General features: G+C 42.9%; 1 protein-coding gene across 1 annotated transcript in view; it reads right to left on the bottom strand.

Moving 5' to 3' along the window:
* Positions 1 to 8242: 8242 nt before the first annotated feature.
* SLC24A3 (solute carrier family 24 member 3) overlaps positions 8243 to 17676 on the bottom strand; it is a 630513-nt gene continuing 621079 nt past the window's right edge. Inside the window, exons 16-17 of the mRNA XM_007525384.3 lie at positions 15326 to 15391; positions 8243 to 10190 (exon numbers count right to left, since the gene is read on the bottom strand). Of these exons, the coding sequence (XP_007525446.3) occupies positions 10041 to 10190; positions 15326 to 15391 (216 nt within the window). The 3' untranslated portion in view covers positions 8243 to 10040. The remainder of the gene's footprint in view (positions 10191 to 15325; positions 15392 to 17676) is intronic.

Here is a 17676-nt window from a genome sequence, read left to right as displayed (position 1 = left end):
AGGTATATATTTTGCAGTAGTTTATGGATACGTGTGCACATAAGCTCTCTCTCACAGAAACTGGTGTATATCTAGGTTATGGGACTTTGTTAGAAAGTGAACTACCTGAGATGAAATTAGAGTGTACTATAAAAGGAAAGGTCTCACCCGAGTAATGAAGCTGAAGGGTTGTCATTCCACACGTGAAGTCTCTGGATACAGCCTGAGGTGAAGCATGTTGAGGTGGCAATCGTTGCTTTGGTTAGGTTGTGATCGGCGGATGCAATATTATTTGGTTTGGATTGGGAGATGCATACGGGAAAGTGGGCCCTATCCAAGGGTTCCAGGACTGGGGGAAGTAGGGGCTCTATAGTGAAGATGTGAGGTTCTTGCTGTCTTAGGGTTCAAAAAGACAATCGATAGAAAAGGAGGCTCTCTTCAATAAATGGTGCTGGGAAAACTGGGTTGAAACATGCAGAAGAATGAAATTGAACCACTTTATCTCACCAGAAACAAAAATCAACTCCAAATGGATCAAAGACCTAGATGTCAGACCAGAAACAATCAAATACTTAGAGGAAAACATTGGTAAAACACTTTCCCACATACACCTCAAGGATATCTTTGATGAATCAAACCCAATTGCAAGGACGACTAAAGCAGAAACAAACCAATGGGACTACATCAAATTGAAAAGCTTCTGCACATCCAAAGAAACTATTAAACAAACAGAGAGACCCCTCACAGAATGGGAGAAGATCTTCACATGCCAGACATCAGACAAGAAACTAATCACCAGAATATATAAAGAGCTCAGCAAACTTAGCCGCAAAAAAGCAAATGACCCCATCCAAAAATGGGCAGAGGAAATGAACAAAACATTCACCACAGAGGAGATCCAAAAGGCTAACAAACATATGAAAAACTGCTCTAGGTCACTGATTGTCAGAGAAATGCAAATTAAGACAACATTGAGATACCACCTCACTCCTGTGAGAATGGCATACATCAAAAAGGACAGCAGCAACAAATGCTGGAGAGGATGTGGGGACAGAGGAACCCTTTTACATTGCTGGTGGGAATGTAAATTGGTACAGCCTCTGTGGAGAGCAGTCTGGAAAACTCTCAGAAGGCTAGACATGGACCTTCCATATGACCCAGTAATTCCTCTCCTGGGGTTATACCCCAAGGACTCCATAACACCCAACCAAAAAGAGGTGTGTACTCCTATGTTCATAGCAGCACAATTCATAATAGCTAAAACCTGGAAGCAACCCAGGTGCCCAACAACAGATGAGTGGCTGAGAAAGCTGTGGTATATATACACAATGGAATACTATGTAGCTATCAAAAACAATGAACCCACCTTCTCTGACCCATCTTGGATAGAGCTAGAAGGAATTATGTTAAGTGAACTAAGTCAGAAAGATAAAGATGAGTATGGGATGATCCCACTCATCAACAGAAGCTGACTAAGAAGATCTGAAAGGGAAACTAAAAGCAGGACCTGATCAAATTGTAAGTAGGGCACCAAAGTAAAAACCCAGTGGTGAGGGGTAGACATGCAGCTTCCTGGGCCAGTGGGGGGTGGGAGTGGGCGGGAGGGATGGGTCACAGTCCTTTGCTGGTGGGAATGGTGTTTATGTACACTCCTAGCAAAATGTAGACATATAAATCAGTAGTTAATTAATATGAGAGGGGGAAATCAATTGTATGTCTCAAAGTTTCTCAAAAGACAAACTGAATCTTTTTAATATATAGGCTGTGTATTTGATATGCGGACTCTCTCAAAAGCCTAGACCAAGTAGATTAGAAGCATCCAATAGCACAGCTATATACAAGATACTGGATACTGTACAGCAAACCATAACAAAGGGACTTTTCAAAGTTAACCCAATTAACAAATAATGTGATGATAAAAACTTCTTTTTTAAAAAAAATATTTATTTATTCCCTTTTGTTGCCCTTGTTTTATTGTAGTTATTAATGTTGTTGTTGTTGGATAGGAGAGAGAAAAATGGAGAGAGGAGGGGAAGACAGAGAAGGGAGAGAAAGGTAGACACCTGCACACCTGCTTTACCACTTGTGAAGCGACTCCCCTGCAGGTGGGGAGCCGGCAGCTCAAATTGGGATCTTTATGCCGGTTCTTGCACTTTGTACCACCTGAGCTTAACCCGCTGTGCTACCACTCGACTCCCTAAAAACGTCTTTTTAAACTAGCTTATTTTTCTTTCTTATATTTCATTTACTGAATAAAGACAAAAGAAATAGAGAGGGGAGGGAAGGGGAGATAGAGAGGAAGAGAGACAGAGAGATCCCCTTCAACTCTGCTTCACCACATATAAAGCTTACCCCCTGCAAATAGGGATGTTTAGTTTACTTTCCATGAGAGAGTGACACATAAAGACAGAGAAAAAGATCAGAGCACTGCTCAGTTCTGGTTTATGGTGGTCACGCTGGGAAGCGAAGTTGGGACCTTGGAGCTTTAGGCATGAAAGTTTTATTTTTATTTATTTATTTTTACATAACTACCAATATTGTGTTGTCTCCCCAGCTCCAGTAAAAGTTTCCTATGTGAACATGACTATAGAGCATATTTCATAAAGAAAATAAATGCCCAATGTCTAACAGCAACACATCTGAAAGACTCAGTGAAACTTCCTTACTGTGCTGTGTTTTGAAACTAAGCTTAAAGTTCAACGTGAAATCAATTCTGAGGCATGGTACAATTTATCTTACGCGTGTGCACATTATAAGTCTTCTCTGCTTGCCCATGGCTTTAGTTCCTGATTATTTTAGCATCTCTGCAGTGCTCCACATCTCTGGATGATGATGCAATGGACACATGGTTTTTTATTTATCCAAGAAAAGTTGGCTGGATTTACCCAGTTCTTGCAATTGTATGATAATAGACTGCTAGATATTTGGAAAGATTCCAAAGATTCATTGGATTGTTTTCCTGCATAGTTTCAGTGTCAGATTGTGTGTGTGTGTGTGTGTGTGTGTGTGTGTGTGTGTGTGTGTGTGTGTAGCAGCCATTTAAAGAAATTTGAAAATAGATGGGATGAATCAATATGAGACTACACAAAATCTATTATGGAAATGTGCCATCTACTTCAACTAGTGGAATGAAACTAGAAAAACTGCTCAGCTCTGGCTTCTGATAGTGTGGGGGATTGAATCTGGGACCTTAGAATTATTATATTATTTTTATTTTATTTATTTAAATAGTTATAATTCTTTCCAAAAAGCCAAAATAAATAAATCTTGAAAAGAACATTATCGTTGTCAATTCCCCACTTCTATGCTTTCCCTGATAATCTGAATACTTTCATGAGCAAATAGGTAAAGTTTTAAGGCTACATTTAATCACATTTTTGCAAGTTGGATGTTATTCCTATTTTATTTGCCACAATATTTTAAAAGCAGTCTGGACTTTAGTATCAACACTCCCCCCCTTTTGTTTTAGAATTCATGCTTTTCTTTGAAACCTGAGTATTTAAATCATTTGAATTTTCTATACTTGAGATAAACAGAATCTCAAATTCCTAAGATGCGTATTTATGTCTACAAACTACAAGTGTCTGAAGCCTTTGCCCAACCACCCTCCACCCAGGCCTTTTTTGGAGAAAGTTACCCAACTTATTCCTTCAAAAGCACAATGACTATAAAAATAATGGTAGGGCCAGAATTTGCATTTAAAAGGAGACAGAATTCATCTGGGTATTTGTCTTTCTGAGGCCCTGCTATAGCATCCCCTCTTTATAGAAGGTGTGGTCCCAACTTGACCTAGCTCTGCTGGTGACCAGTGCCAGCATGCCCCCTCCCTCACTTTGAGGCATTTCTGTGGGCTCAGCTAGGAGGTGCTCAGGAAGTATAGCTTGTGCCTTCCTTTGTTCAGTGCTACAGAGATATCCCTTAGATGTCTGAGGGATTGTTTCTTTTTTAAGGATTTAAATTATTTATTTAAAAAGCATTAAGGGGGCCAGGCAGTAGCACAGTGGGTTAAGCGCACATGGTGTGGGATTCCCACCTGCATGGGGGTTGCTTCATGGGCAGTGAAGCAGGTCTGCAGATGTCTGTCTTTCTCTCCCCTCCTCTCTCAATTTCTCTCTGTCCTATCATCATCAACAACAGCTATAACAACAATAACAACCACAACAAGGGCAACAAAATGGGAAAAATAGCCTTCAAGAACAGTGGATTCATAGTGCTGGCACTGAGCCCCAGTAGTAACTCTGGAGGCAAAAAAAAAAAAAAAAGCATTAAAATAACAGGCAAAGACCCATAGCCCTTTGAGCCTCTGCTCATGCTTCAACACACCCCATGGAGCTCTGCACCCACTGGGGTCAAGGTGTCTGAACCCCCAGCACATGGGCATCCCAATGAAAGAAGCCTAGGCCCCACATAGCAAAGACCAAGCCCCTTTCAGGCTGCCTTCAACATAGCAAGGGTCCCCCCTCCACCGAGTGTAGGGACAACCAAGCGACAAGGTCAGGATCTGTCAACTGCTTTTGTTCACAAGTGCCATGGGTCTCAGGACAGAGAGGCAATGCCAACTGTCTCACAGATCAGGGACCTCTTGTGCAGGTTCCCCACCTGCACCTGCTCCCCCAAACACCCCCAAACTCCTCCAAACCCTAGAAGTTTGAATAAAAAGTGAACACTAGGAAAGAGGGGAGATGCATTGGATCGACCTTCTCGTGGTGCATCCCGTGAGTACCCATTTATTGGGGAAACTGACGATCCTTCCTAGCCGACTGAATCCACATGGATCCCAGTCACCTTCAAAGCCAGCAACAAGCAGACATCAGGCTCAACCTGATGCTGTTGACTGGCTACGGAAGAAGGGCAAACGCTAGAAGAAGAAGGGGAGAAAAATAAGATCAGCAGTATCCTGTCCAGATTCAGAAATTAGAATTCTATACACATCTGAATTTTATGCAAAGTCACCCACCCTCCCTGAAAGCACAGGAAAGAGTCCTGGTCTGGGCAGGGGAGAGGCTGAGAAGGAAAGCTGGGCTACAGGGTCAGCAGAGGTGCTCAGACAACAGAGGGAAGTCTTTCTTTCCAGTGGATCCATGCAGCCCTCTGAGCCTTCTTGTGTGACAACTGGTCTTCCTGGCAGTGCATGAACCTCTTGCTCACAGCAGAGATGCCCCGAGGCAGCTGGCTAAATTGGTCCAGTAGCCCATTCTCCTGAGCAGTCTTCATTATGAGAATATCACCTGCTCCAGTGGTGGGGTCAGTGTAGTGGCCAAGCTCATGGAGTCCTCCATCACAGATATGTGTACATCCAGCTTCTGCGCCTATTACTCAAGTCTGTCCATCACTGCTGAGAACTCTTGGAAGTCTGCAGTGCTCAGTGCTCCGTCATGTGCTTTGGTCACCTGTGCCATGTTCCTGGTTGCCTTTTCCACTTTTGTCTTGGAGTCTTTCTCAGCCTTCTTGGCCAGCTTGGCCAGTTGCTTTGCTGTGAACTTCCATGTTGCAGAAAACTGCATCATTGGGGCTGTTGCAGGGTGTCTGAGGGTTCTTGTTTGTTTTGTATCAAAAGTAGCACAGTCCAGAAAGTTGCAGATACTGTCAGGTTTGGGATATTTAAACTCAGCTCTTCCCTCAAACCCAGCAAAGTGAAAACGGCAATACCAGTAATTCCACGTCAGTGGGGAGCTGCTCCTTCAGAATCACATTTTCAATCTACAACTCAAGACACAATTGCGCATGGATGTGAGCTGGACAGAAAAAGTTAAAGTTCAATTTAGAAAGGGAAAGCTCAGGTCAGCAAGACAACTTACCTGGGAGTGCCACATGTGTGTCCCAGGTTCATACCTGGTTCTTGCTACACAGGAAAAGCTTCTGTATTGTGGTCTCTCACTTTCTCTCTCTCTCTCTCCCTCTCATCCCTCCTCCCCTCCTTCTTTCTCTCTCGTCCATAATGGTAAAGCACTAGTGATGACAAATAAATAAGTACAAACAAATAAGAAGATAGGAAATCCTCAGTTCCTAGATCAGCATAAAACCATGGGAGGTTTTCTCTCATCCCAGAATTTCCTCTTTAAGAAATTCGAAATGGAGTTGAAAAACAGGTCTAAAAATCAAGCGTTGGAGTGAATGTTTAAAACTAGAACAGATTGAGGCTAGCATAACAACAGATGCAAAAATAAATTATGTGTTGTAAACACTAATCAGAATGATAAAAGTACCTGGTCCCATATCCAGAGTATATTTATAAGACACAAACATATTGTAGACAACAATGAGGTACCACTTCAGTCCTGTGAGAAGGTCATACATCAGAAAAGATAGCAGCAACAAATGCTGGAGAGGTTGTGGTGACAAAGGAACCCTCCTGCACTGTTGGTAGGAATGTCAATTAGTCTAACCCCTGTGGAGAACAGTCTAGAGAACTCTCAGAAGGCTAGTAGTGGACCTGCCCTATGGTTATGCGATTCCTCTCCTGGGGATATATCCTAAGAATTCAAACATACCCATCCGAAAAGATTTGTGTATATCTATGTTCATAGCAGCACAATTTGTAATAGCCAAAACCTGGAAGCAACCCAGGTGTCCAACAACAGATGAGTGGCTGAGCAAGTTATGGTCTATATACATAATGGAATACTACTCAGCTATTAAAAATGGCTGAAGTGAATTCACTTTCTTCACCACTTGGCAGGCCCTGCAGGTGGGGAACCGGGATCCCTATGCCGATCCTTGCGCTTTGCGCCATGTGTGCTTAGCCTGCTGCGCTACCGCCCGGCCCCAGAATTCACTTTCTTTACCCCATCTTGGATGGAGTTTGAAGAAATTGTGTTAAATAAGTCAGAAACAGGGGCCGGGCGGTGGCACACCTGGTTGAGTGCACACATTACAATGCGCAAGGACCCAGGTTTAAGCCCCCAGTCCCTACCTGCAGGGGGGAAGCTTTGCAAGTGGTGAAGCAGTGTTGTAGGTATCTCTCTGTCTCTTTCCTTCTCTATCCCCTCTCCCTTCTTGATTTCTGGCTGTCTCTATTCAATAAATAAATAAAGATAATAAAAAATTTAAAAAATGGTAAGTCAGAAACAAAAGGATGAATATGGGATGATCTCACTCATAGACAGAAGTTGAAAAACAAGATCATAAGGGAAAACATTAAGGAGAACTTGGACTGAAACTGGTGTATGTATTGCACCAATGTAAAAGACTCTGGAGGTGGGGAGGCATTGAGGTCTTGGAACATAATGGTAGAGGACCACCTAGTGGGGGTTGTATTGTTTTTTTTTCTAATTTTTTAAAATTAACTTTATTTATTGGATAGAGACAGCCAGAAATTGAGAGGAGAAGGGAAGCTAGAGGGGGAGAGAGACAGAAAGACACCTGCAGACCTGCTTCACCACTCGCAAAGCTTTCCCCCTGCAGGTGGGGACCGGGGGTTCGAATCCAGGTCCTTGTGCACTGTAGGATGTGAGCTCAACCAGGTGTGCCACCACCTGGCCCCGGGGGTTGTATTATTATATGGAAATGCTATGCATGTACAAACTATTGTATTTCATTGACTGTAAACCATTTATACCCCAATAAAATAAATTTAAAAATAAGCATACTGTACATCAATATGTATAGCTAAGTCTTTTATGTGAATATGTGTTTTTATATAGTTAAATAAAACTTGGTGCTGTGACTTGGTAGTTTTTTTTCCCCTAGAAACGATTATGTGGAGTTCAGACAGAAACCTATCTTGTTCACTAATCTTGGCCTATTTTTAGATCTAGGCAATTCTCAAGAGTTGTACAGGGTGAGAAAAAGGGTGAGAAAATGGATTATTACAATTTTATGTTACTGTCTCTGTTAGGGAGCTCTCTGTCTCTTTGGGGAAGCTGTAGTATTTTCAACTGAAAAATCAGTAAAATTCAGATGGTGAATTTGAACCCTGCTGATCGCCATCCTCAGTACCAGAACACCCATGTCCTGTTCAGGTCAAAGAAAATATTCCTCATATAACATCACATATACCCTGTAGCAAAAAAGATTCAAAATTCTCTCAAGATTTAGAGGGAGCTAGAGAAAAGTTTAACAGGGGCTCATGATTTGCCACCTGACACTTGCAATCACCCTGCATTTACCAGCTTCTAAGATGAGTCAACCTAGAAAAAGTAGGAGGCAACTTCTTGGCCATGTGGCAGCTGTGGGCTTTTCTGCTTCCACGGACATCCCTCCATGTGGAAAAAAGGTAGCAACACTACTGGAGAGAAAGTAACGCACTCTGCTTGAGGAAGGATACAGAACAGAGAAGTTTATTTTATACTATCTGCCCAAGAAAACAATGGCCATAAACCAGTGCAAAATGTGCAACAGAATCAGTAAAGTGTGTCTTAGCTCTGAGAGCCCAAATTGGTGCTTTCCTTTCCTGTTCCTCTTTCAGGCAGGTGCTCCATCAGCTAACGCTGGCCTTGGTTTGCACCATCAACAGAAACATTAGACCAACTGGTCGCAGGTTATTATTATTATTATTATTATTATTATTTTTACAATTCATACCAGAATGTGTACAGGGGATGAAGGGAAAACCATACCGAATGAATAAGTGATCAGTGCTTAAAGTAAATACAGGGAACAGCACGGGTAAGAATCCACAGTTTCAATAAATACAAGTGTAACAAGCATGAATGGGTCTCAACTCGGTGGAATTAGTCTGCATAATACTTCAGCATCATACAAAATCTAGCAGGGCTGCTGAGCAGTGATTGGCAACAATGTTCACAATAACTTATGCCCATGAGAGAGTCTGCGTTGAACACATTCTGTGGTTCCAAGGTGTCAGTTCTGTTTTCTCTTTCCCTTGCCATCCCTCCTGGAGTGGAAGGAAGCAGTGGGGCAACTTGGTGGCTGTGTCCCATGTGGAAGGACAGTGGCCCAAGAGCCAGTTGCCAGGGTCCAGTGTACTCAATACCAAGTGGCAAATTGGGACTTTGTTGAGACGTCTGTGCAAAGTGTGCTTCTTTCCATTTTTCCAAGTAACCAGTGTCTGTTAACTCCTGCACAGAAAAGCAGTGGTAGCCTCTGGGTCACTCCCTGTCACCTCAAATCCTAAACAATGGGAGCACATTGAAGGTACTCCCAGGTTGGGAAGCTTCTGTCGATGACTGCCTGGCACCTCGTGGATGAATAGTTTAACCAGGGCCCCTCGTAAAGGCCATGGGCAGGCTAGAACTATTGCTTGAAAGACTAGAAAGAACCTAGTGAGAAAGCAATGGTCATAATGGATATGAGGAAAGCTGTCTTCTTCTGAGAAAACCTTGCATGCCCTAGGGAATACCTAGGACTTGAGGGAGGCACCCACGGGCATGGAATGACATGCGTCTGTTCCCCAGAACCCTCTGCTCTTCTAACAAGCACTAAACCCATGCACACGCCATTGTGCCTGGGATTCCACCCCAGAAGCCACAGCAGGGGCAAGCTGTGGATCAGTGATTAGTCCAGAGACCAGTGAAGGAAGATGCAAGAGAAGCTCTCTGTCTCTGGGAGAAAAAGAATAAAGGAGGGGAAGTCCCCTCAAGCAAAACAATTCCCCCCTCCCCACCAAATCCAGTAACCTAGAAATCACCTCCAAACATAACAAATATCCCAATTACCCCCCTAGAATCCATGTAATCCTCTCCCCTCTCTTCGGCAGTCTCAGGTCATAAATTAGGCTCGTCTTCCATCCAATAACTTAAAAAAGGAGGAGGGACTGTAATAAGTTTTGCCTGGCTTGGGCCAGTTAGCAGCCAGTTTTTCTAGAATCTCCGTCACCGTTCAGAAATGGAGCTTGAAAATTCACGTGAATGTAAGAAGTCTTCACATGGAGGGAATGGGAAGGGGTAGGCAAGATGGGATGGATGGTAGGGAGGACCCCTGAAGGAGTAGGGGTGAGAGGGAGGGTGGGAAAACCTGGGCCGCCGAGGCAGGAACGGAGGCCTGTGAACAGTGGGAGAGAAAGATATGCCCGGCCCTGGGGCCCAAGTGACTCAGGGTGTGGCCGGGCCTTGTATTGCACAGAAAAGAAGGAACCGAACCTCAGCCAGTGACCCAGCAGATCAGTGGTCCCCGCACATGGGCAGGTTCACAAAGGTGAACACGTTGAATTCTGTCATGATGGAGAAGCACAGGAACACTCCGTACAAGAACAGGCATCCACAGCCCAGCTTCTTGTCCAGCTGCCACTTGTTGAGGTGAACACCAAACACCTGCAACACAGAGATTGGGGTCAGAGGGCATCTGGAGAAGGCAGCCCTGGTCAGAAGGACTTCAGGCAGGTTCCGTCAAAGTTGCTGAGATCCTCTCAAATGTTGTGAAAACCAAGAACACCAGACATTAAGAGAGGAAGCTAGAGCCTGTGGGAAAATTAATCTTTGTTCTAGTTAAAAAAAATATTAATTTTGTTAATGGGGAAAGAAAGGAGGAGCAAGAGAGAACCAGAGCATCACTCTACTCCAAGTAGTGCTTTGGGTCAAATTCGGAACCTCTAGTGGGGGTTGTACTGTTATGTGGAAAACTGGGAAATGTTATGCATGTAAAAACTATTGTATTTACTGTCAAATGTAAAACATTAATCCCCTAATAAAATAAAATAAAAACTTGGGACCTCATGTTTTTCAGCTCATCACTAGTCACTGCAGCCCTCTTCCATGCCATAGAGAAATCATTTTTATAAGGAAAGATGATGGGACCAATCAACATAGTCATAGTGGCCACTGCGGACACAATTTCTTTTTCTGCCACTAGGGTTATGGCTGGGGTTTGGTGCCTCTATTACACCACCATTCCTGGTGACTTTTTTTTTTTTTTTGTGGGGATGGGGGATATTATTTTTTTTTCAATGAGGGTGAGAAACATAAAGAAGGAGAGGGAGAGAGAAGGAGAGATAACTCCCCCCTTATACACAGGTGCCAAGGACTTGAACCTGAGTGCTTGTACACGATTACATGTGTGTTCTAGGGACTGGGGGAGATGTCACACCTGGTTGAGTATACCTGTTATCATAAGCCAGGACCTGGGTTCAAGCCCCTTGTTCCCACCTGCAAGGGGGAAATTTCACAAGTATCCTAGCAGGCTGCAGGTGTCCTTATTTCTTCTCCTCTCTCTCCCCCTCCTCTCTCTGTCTGTATCTAAATAAATAAATAAATAAATTTTTAAATACAACATGTGTGCTCTAATGGGTGAGTCACTCACTACCCAGCCTTGTGTGGAGTCCATCCTACACTGCTCTGTACCAACACCACCTGCTCTGACTCTTCATCTTCTCCCAAGAATGCGACCCTCTCTGAAGATACTATGTTCTCCCAGGTGGTGGCTTCTGTCCCCATGCTTGTACCTGTAGGCTGGCAAGTGGTCCCCATGCTCCTGTTGCTGTGTCACACCATTTTCCTCCTCTTGATCCCCTAAACTACTGAATTTGGAATTGGAAATCTCTAAGCTGGGCTGGGCTGCCTGTCTCTCTGGCTGTATCAGTTATGCATCCTTGGTCTCTACTCACTCTTTAAAGCCTCAAGTCCTGACTTCATTACACTCTTGTCTTCCATCTTAGTGATTTTTCTGTTCCACCAAGAGGATCTTCCCAACTCCTTGCTCCTAGTCACTGACTCCTACTATCACACCCTGGACGTGAGCCACAGGTGACCACTTCAATATTCACTGAAATCAAATCAAAGTAAACACAGAGCTCCTCAGCAGCACTAACCTCATTCCCGGTGCTTAATATCCATGTGTGGCCAAGGGCTACTCTCTAGTGGACAATTCAGGCCAGTGGACAATTCTACTGCATAGCTCCTCAGTTTCTGTCTTCCTACTGCAAGTGTCAGAAAGGGCTCTCTCTCTCTCTTTCTCTTTCTCTCTCTCTCATTGAAAATAGTTTTGGCGGCCGGGTGGTGGTGCACCTGGTTGAGCGACAAGTTACAATGTGAAAGGACCCGGGTTCAAGCCCCTGACCTCCACCTGCAGGGAGAAAGCTTTACAAGTGGTGAAGCAGGGCTGCAGGTGTCTATCTCCTCCTTCCCTCTCAATTTCTGGCTGTTTCTATCCAATAAGTAAAGATGATAAAAAATTAAAAAAAAGAAAATCGTTTTGTTGGGGGGGGATTTAATGTTTATAGTAAATTTGTTGACACATGGGCACTATTTTTCATTTCCCCATGACAAGTGTCTGCAAAACATTCTCACCCCCAACATAGGTCCTTTTCCACCATCATGCACCAGGACCTCTACACCCCCTTCACCCCTTCCCTATCCCTCCCTTCCTCAGAGTACTTGGTTTTGGTGCTACATACCACACCCAGCCCAAGATTCACTTTGTGTTTTCCCTTTCTTTCCTTGCCTTGTAAGTTCCACCTATAAGTGAAATCATCTGGTATTCATCTTATCTCAGTGTCAAATATCCCACTCTGACGATCACCCATCCTTTCTTCTTACTCCTGCTTAGCACAGGGTGCCACAGCTTCCACAACTCGGAGACCCTCACTGGGTCAATGGGTCAATGGACCCGGCCCATTTCACTGCTCTTTCCCCATCTGTACCCTCTTTTCCTCTTTACTCTGGCAAAACCCCAGCAGCAATTGTCAGGTTTGCTCACAGGTATCCAACTCTATTCCCTGGCCTCTCTCCCTCTCTCTACTTTTGTTGTCTTTGTTGGCTTCCATCTGGTCCATGCTGTACCCACACAACATGAAAGGAAAGACTGGGGGAAACAACTCTGCCAAGCTGATGTGTCTCACTTTCAATTTAAGCTCACAAGCCTTAAGTGGATCCTTAGTGCTTTTTTACGTCACTTACCCCACCCATGTTTCCCAAGTCCACTGTCTCTCCCTCTCCTAAATGTGTATCTCAAACATCACCTCTCTCCTTAAAATCTCAACACTCCCATATCTACCCTCACAATTCGCTCACAACCATGTTCCCCCTTCACAACTCCCACCACATCTCCCCGCCTGCCTCGTCTCCTGGCAGTGACGACTCACAGTCCACTACTCCACTTGCTGCAAAATCTTCCAGGTGTGCAGGATCAAGTCTCCTCTGCTTTCAAACATTATTCCAACACCGCCCCCCCCCATTAAAATTTTTTTTCCTCTCTCCTCACTCTGTCTCTGCATTACCCTAATTGGTATGCAAGAATAGTGCTATTTTCATTTTAAAAAGACTTAACTTTTTCTGGATTTCCATTTCTTATCCCTCCATTTTTTTTTTTTTTTCAGCAAGAGAAACTGAAAGAGTTGTAAAGATCAGCTGACTCCAATTACTACCTTCTGCTCCAGTACTCCACAAAGCCATCTTTATCAAGGGCACTGGTGACTCTGCATTTTTAACCCTAGTGGCCAATGCTAAAGACTAATATCCTTTTCTTTTTTTCTCTTCTCTTCTCTTCTCTTCTCTTCTCTTCTCTTCTCTTCTCTTCTCTTCTCTTCTCTTCTCTTTTTTCTTTCCTCCTCCTCCCCCTCCCCCTCCTCCTCCTCCTCCCCCCCCCCCTCCTTCTTTTTTTGCCTCCAGGTTTACCACTGGGGTTTAGTACCTGCACTATGAGTCCACAGCTACCAGGGGCCATTTTTCCTATTTTGTTGACCTTGTTGCTCATTATTGTTGCCACTGCTGTTGTTGGATAGGACAGAGATAAATTGAGAGAGGAGGGGGAAGACAGAGAGGGGAAGAGAAAGATAGATACCTACAGACCTGCTGCATCACCCGTGAAGCGACCCCCCCAACCCCGCAGGTGGGAAGCTGGGGATCCTTGAGCCAGTCCTTGTATTTCACACCATGTGCACTTAACTTGCTGTGCTACCGCCTGGCCTGAAGGACAGATATCCTTTAACAGACCCCCATCCCTCTCTCTACTTGGGAATACTGACTTCCATCCTGGAGGTTTTCTTGGTTTTCCCCCATTACTCTAACTGCTTATTCTCTGCTTCTTTTGTTTCATCTTCATTTTCCTGACCTCTATTGGAGTGCACCAATATTCAGATCCAGGCCTCTTTTCTCTTCTTTCTAAAATTACTTCCTTGATGGTCACATCCAGTTGAGTGGATTTAAGTGTCATCTACATCCTGCCATCTTCAACCTGGACATTTCTCCTGAACTTAGATACATCTTTTGGATGATTTCATTGACTTCTCCCTTTGGGTGTCAAATAATCACTAGTCCTTTTCCTCCCCAAGACTACTTCTCCCCAGCCTTTCAGCAGCCCAAGGTTAGCTCATTCTTTTATAGACTGAACACCAATAGCAGGATATAGGAGAAGCATGGCAGGAGCAAACATTCATTCTGATGTCAAAGACACCTTACTTCCCCATTTACTTGGGCGTCAGCTTCTCTATGGGCCTTAGCTGTTCATCTGTATAATGAGTCTGATATGAATGACCACCTCATGGGTGTATTGTAAGCTCCAAAATAGGGAGATATAAGCAAAGTATTAAGTGCAATATTTAGCTAATACAATTATAATAACCCCAGCACATGTCAGATCTGAAGAATATCTTCTAATATAGCAGAATGAGTTACATAGATTTAAAAAATAGAAAAAAAAGAAACCTTTGTGAAAAGGCAGTATTTGTTTTTGTAAAACTATATAACATTTGACTCTCTTCCTGGTTCTGTAAATTATCTCTCTTGTTTTCTGCCAGAGCTAAAAAATTCCTGTTCTCTAGTACATGTACATTAACATGGTATAAATAAATGAAAATTCCTTAAATGTTTCAGAAAAAAAATTGTATCTCATCATATATTAATGTGAAAATTCAACAGTGCACATGTATGCTAATGGCTACTTTATTTGTGTGTGTGTGTGTGTGTGTGTTTGTGTTATCAATTTGTTTCCATTAAATGTGTCAGTTAAATTGGAACATTAACTTAAACAAATGGATATAATGGTCAAGATAGTGGAGTGGCATAGAAATGCACTCTCAATAAAATACGATCTTAGTTACTTAAGCACCATCAAATCCATGGATTTACAGAGCTGTTTAGTGACCTGTACACTCAATTAGTTAGAATCTACTCTTCCATGACTAATCTTGCAGGCAAAAAGAATTCTCCCTTCTTTTGCTAATGACTTATGTTTGATATAAGATAGGATTATGCTTCTGAGAGGAGGCCAGCTTCTTTCAGGAAGAAAGAAGGGTTGCTAGGATCAACTTCTAGAAGAAACAACTATGAGTAAGATGGGACACCTGGAGGTCAATTGTCCACATGACCAGGAAGCCAAACCCATCTGGTATTCAAACACATACTACAGTCAGAACACCCTAACCCGTGTGTGTGTGTGTGTGTGTGTGTGTGTGTGTGTGTGTGTGTGTGTAGAACAAGGGAACTTAAGAGTGGGAAGAGAACTGCAAACCTACCGTGACGAAGACAGAGGCCAGAAGCAAGCCCACGGAGTAAATCAGTCCCCTGCTGTTTAGCCTAATCTGTAAGAAAGGATGACATGGTTAGGCCTGGGGAAACGCATCTGTTTGGTTCTGAGTGTTCAATCAACTTGGGGGTGTCAATGAGTCCAAATCTTTCTAGAAAGGAAAAGAGAAATCAGCAGTGGGATTCTGCAGATTGTAGTAGGGCCATGCACTTTCAGCAGACCCTTGTCTCCTTCACTCTCAGCTCAGTACCATCCTCCTCTATAGCAGTGATGCCTGCATATCTGCCCTGCCCCCCAACCCCAATTAAATTTTTGTATCATATATTACCCACACTTTCCTGTCAAGCCGATCTCTTGGGAACTCTCAGTTTCTTGACATAGTACCTTTTAGGGGACATTTCATCGTATCGGTGATGGAGCAATACTTTGAACAAATATTAATGTATCCTTAACTCTTTTGTATTAAATGTCTGTGACCTTCCCCCTAACTTGAAGACAGGGTTGGTTACCTGGACAAACAAGGAAGATGAAAAGATAAGCCTCCTGCTTCTGATCTTCATAAAAGGACTTAGTGTTATTTGTTTTTCAGTTATACCGTGGGGTTAACAGTGAAACAGGGAAGAGAGAGAAACTGTGTCTGGAATTGTTAAAGACTAAGGCTATCCAGCAGAACAGCCTGCAGTGCTGGGAATGTGCTTCCCCTGTGTTCTCTTCCCTGCAGAAGCCAGAAGGCACATGTGGCTACTAACACTTGAAATGCAGCCCATGCAACTGACTAATAATTTCAATCTTAATACAGATTTACAGTTAAAGACCTGTGTGATTGTATTGGGCAGTGCAGGTAAAACTTCTTTTTTAAAAAATATATTTATTTATGTATTCCCTTTTGTTGCCCTTGTTGTAGTTATTATTGTTGTTGTTACTGATGTCATCATTGTTGGATAGGACAGAAAGAAATGGAGAGAGGAGGGGAAGGCAGAGAGGGGGAGAGAAAGATAGACACCTGCAGACCTGCTGTTCTACAGAGATCCCTAAATTCTTTTGAATTCCTTTAGAAGTCTCTTTCCAAAACACAAAGCAGAACTTGGACTGGATGTGGTGTATTGCACCAAAGTAAAGGACTCTGGGGGTAGTGGGAGCTGGGGCTAGCATTCAGGTCCTGGAACATGATGGCAGAGGAGAACCTAGAAAGGGGGTTAGAGTGTTATGTAGAAAACTGAGGAATATTACATATGTACCAACTGCTGTATTTTACTGTCAACTATAAAACCAATAACCCCACCCCCCATAAAGAAAAAAGAAAGAATTCTCCTTCCATGGAAAATATCTTAAATATTATCATTTTATCAATTCATTTCTTAAACTTTCCAGGGTACTATCCCTGTCTTACCCAAGTAGACTGCATCATGTGTTCTAGTTTTCAAGTTCCCTTTTCTTCTGAATACCTTTCTTTGCCTGGGTAACTTCTACCTAAATCTTTCAAAACACAGGCATTTCGTTGATGTTTAGCTTTTACTAACTTTTTGTATGGGAGATGTATGGTTTACAATGAAGTTGTTGACACCTGGGTGGAACTGCTCATCTCCCTGTGAATTGTGCAACAGGGCCTCAAGGTCCCCTCCACTTTTGCTTTCCCTCCCATTTCCCAGAACTCTTTGCTTAGGTACACTATACCACACCCAGCTGATATTTCACTTTGTGATTTTCCTCTTTCTTTTTTTCAATATTTATTTATTTATTTTTTTAACCAGAGCACTGATCAGCTCTGGCTTATACTGGTGTGGGGGACTGAACCCGGGACTTTGGAGCCTCAGGGACGAAAGTCTCTTTGCATAACCTTTCTGCTATCTACCCTCGCTTTTTTTTTCAATATTTTATTAGTGATTTAATACTGATTTACAAAATGATTCGACAACAGAAATATTATTCCACACCATTCCCTTCACCAGAGTTCTTTGTCCATTGGGAACTCAATTGGAAACTACAGTAATTCTCCCAAGGATGGGATGTGGAGTTCTGGTGGTGAGAATTGTGTGGAATTGTACTCCTCTTATCCTATGGTCTTGTCAATATCTCTATTTTATAAATAACAATAAAAAAAGAAAATAATGTGAAGCAGAATGGACCAATGAGAAGGAGTCTGGAAGTAGAGGGACTCTAGGTGTCCGTAACTAGATGTTTCAGCAACAGTGCAATCTCTGCCTAATATTCCTGGCTCTCTCCCCCATTTTATTACTTATGAGACTATAATTTTATAAAAGTCTCAAGTATCTCAAAAAGTTCACAGAATTAAACCATTGTATACTTTTCTTTTTCATATTTTTATTATTTATTTTAAAT

This window comes from Erinaceus europaeus, chromosome 1, assembly GCF_950295315.1.
Source record: "Erinaceus europaeus chromosome 1, mEriEur2.1, whole genome shotgun sequence".
Lineage (NCBI taxonomy): Eukaryota > Metazoa > Chordata > Mammalia > Eulipotyphla > Erinaceidae > Erinaceus > Erinaceus europaeus.
The sequence above is the reverse complement of the archived record's forward strand: the minus strand, read 5'-3'. Positions and strand labels throughout refer to the sequence as shown.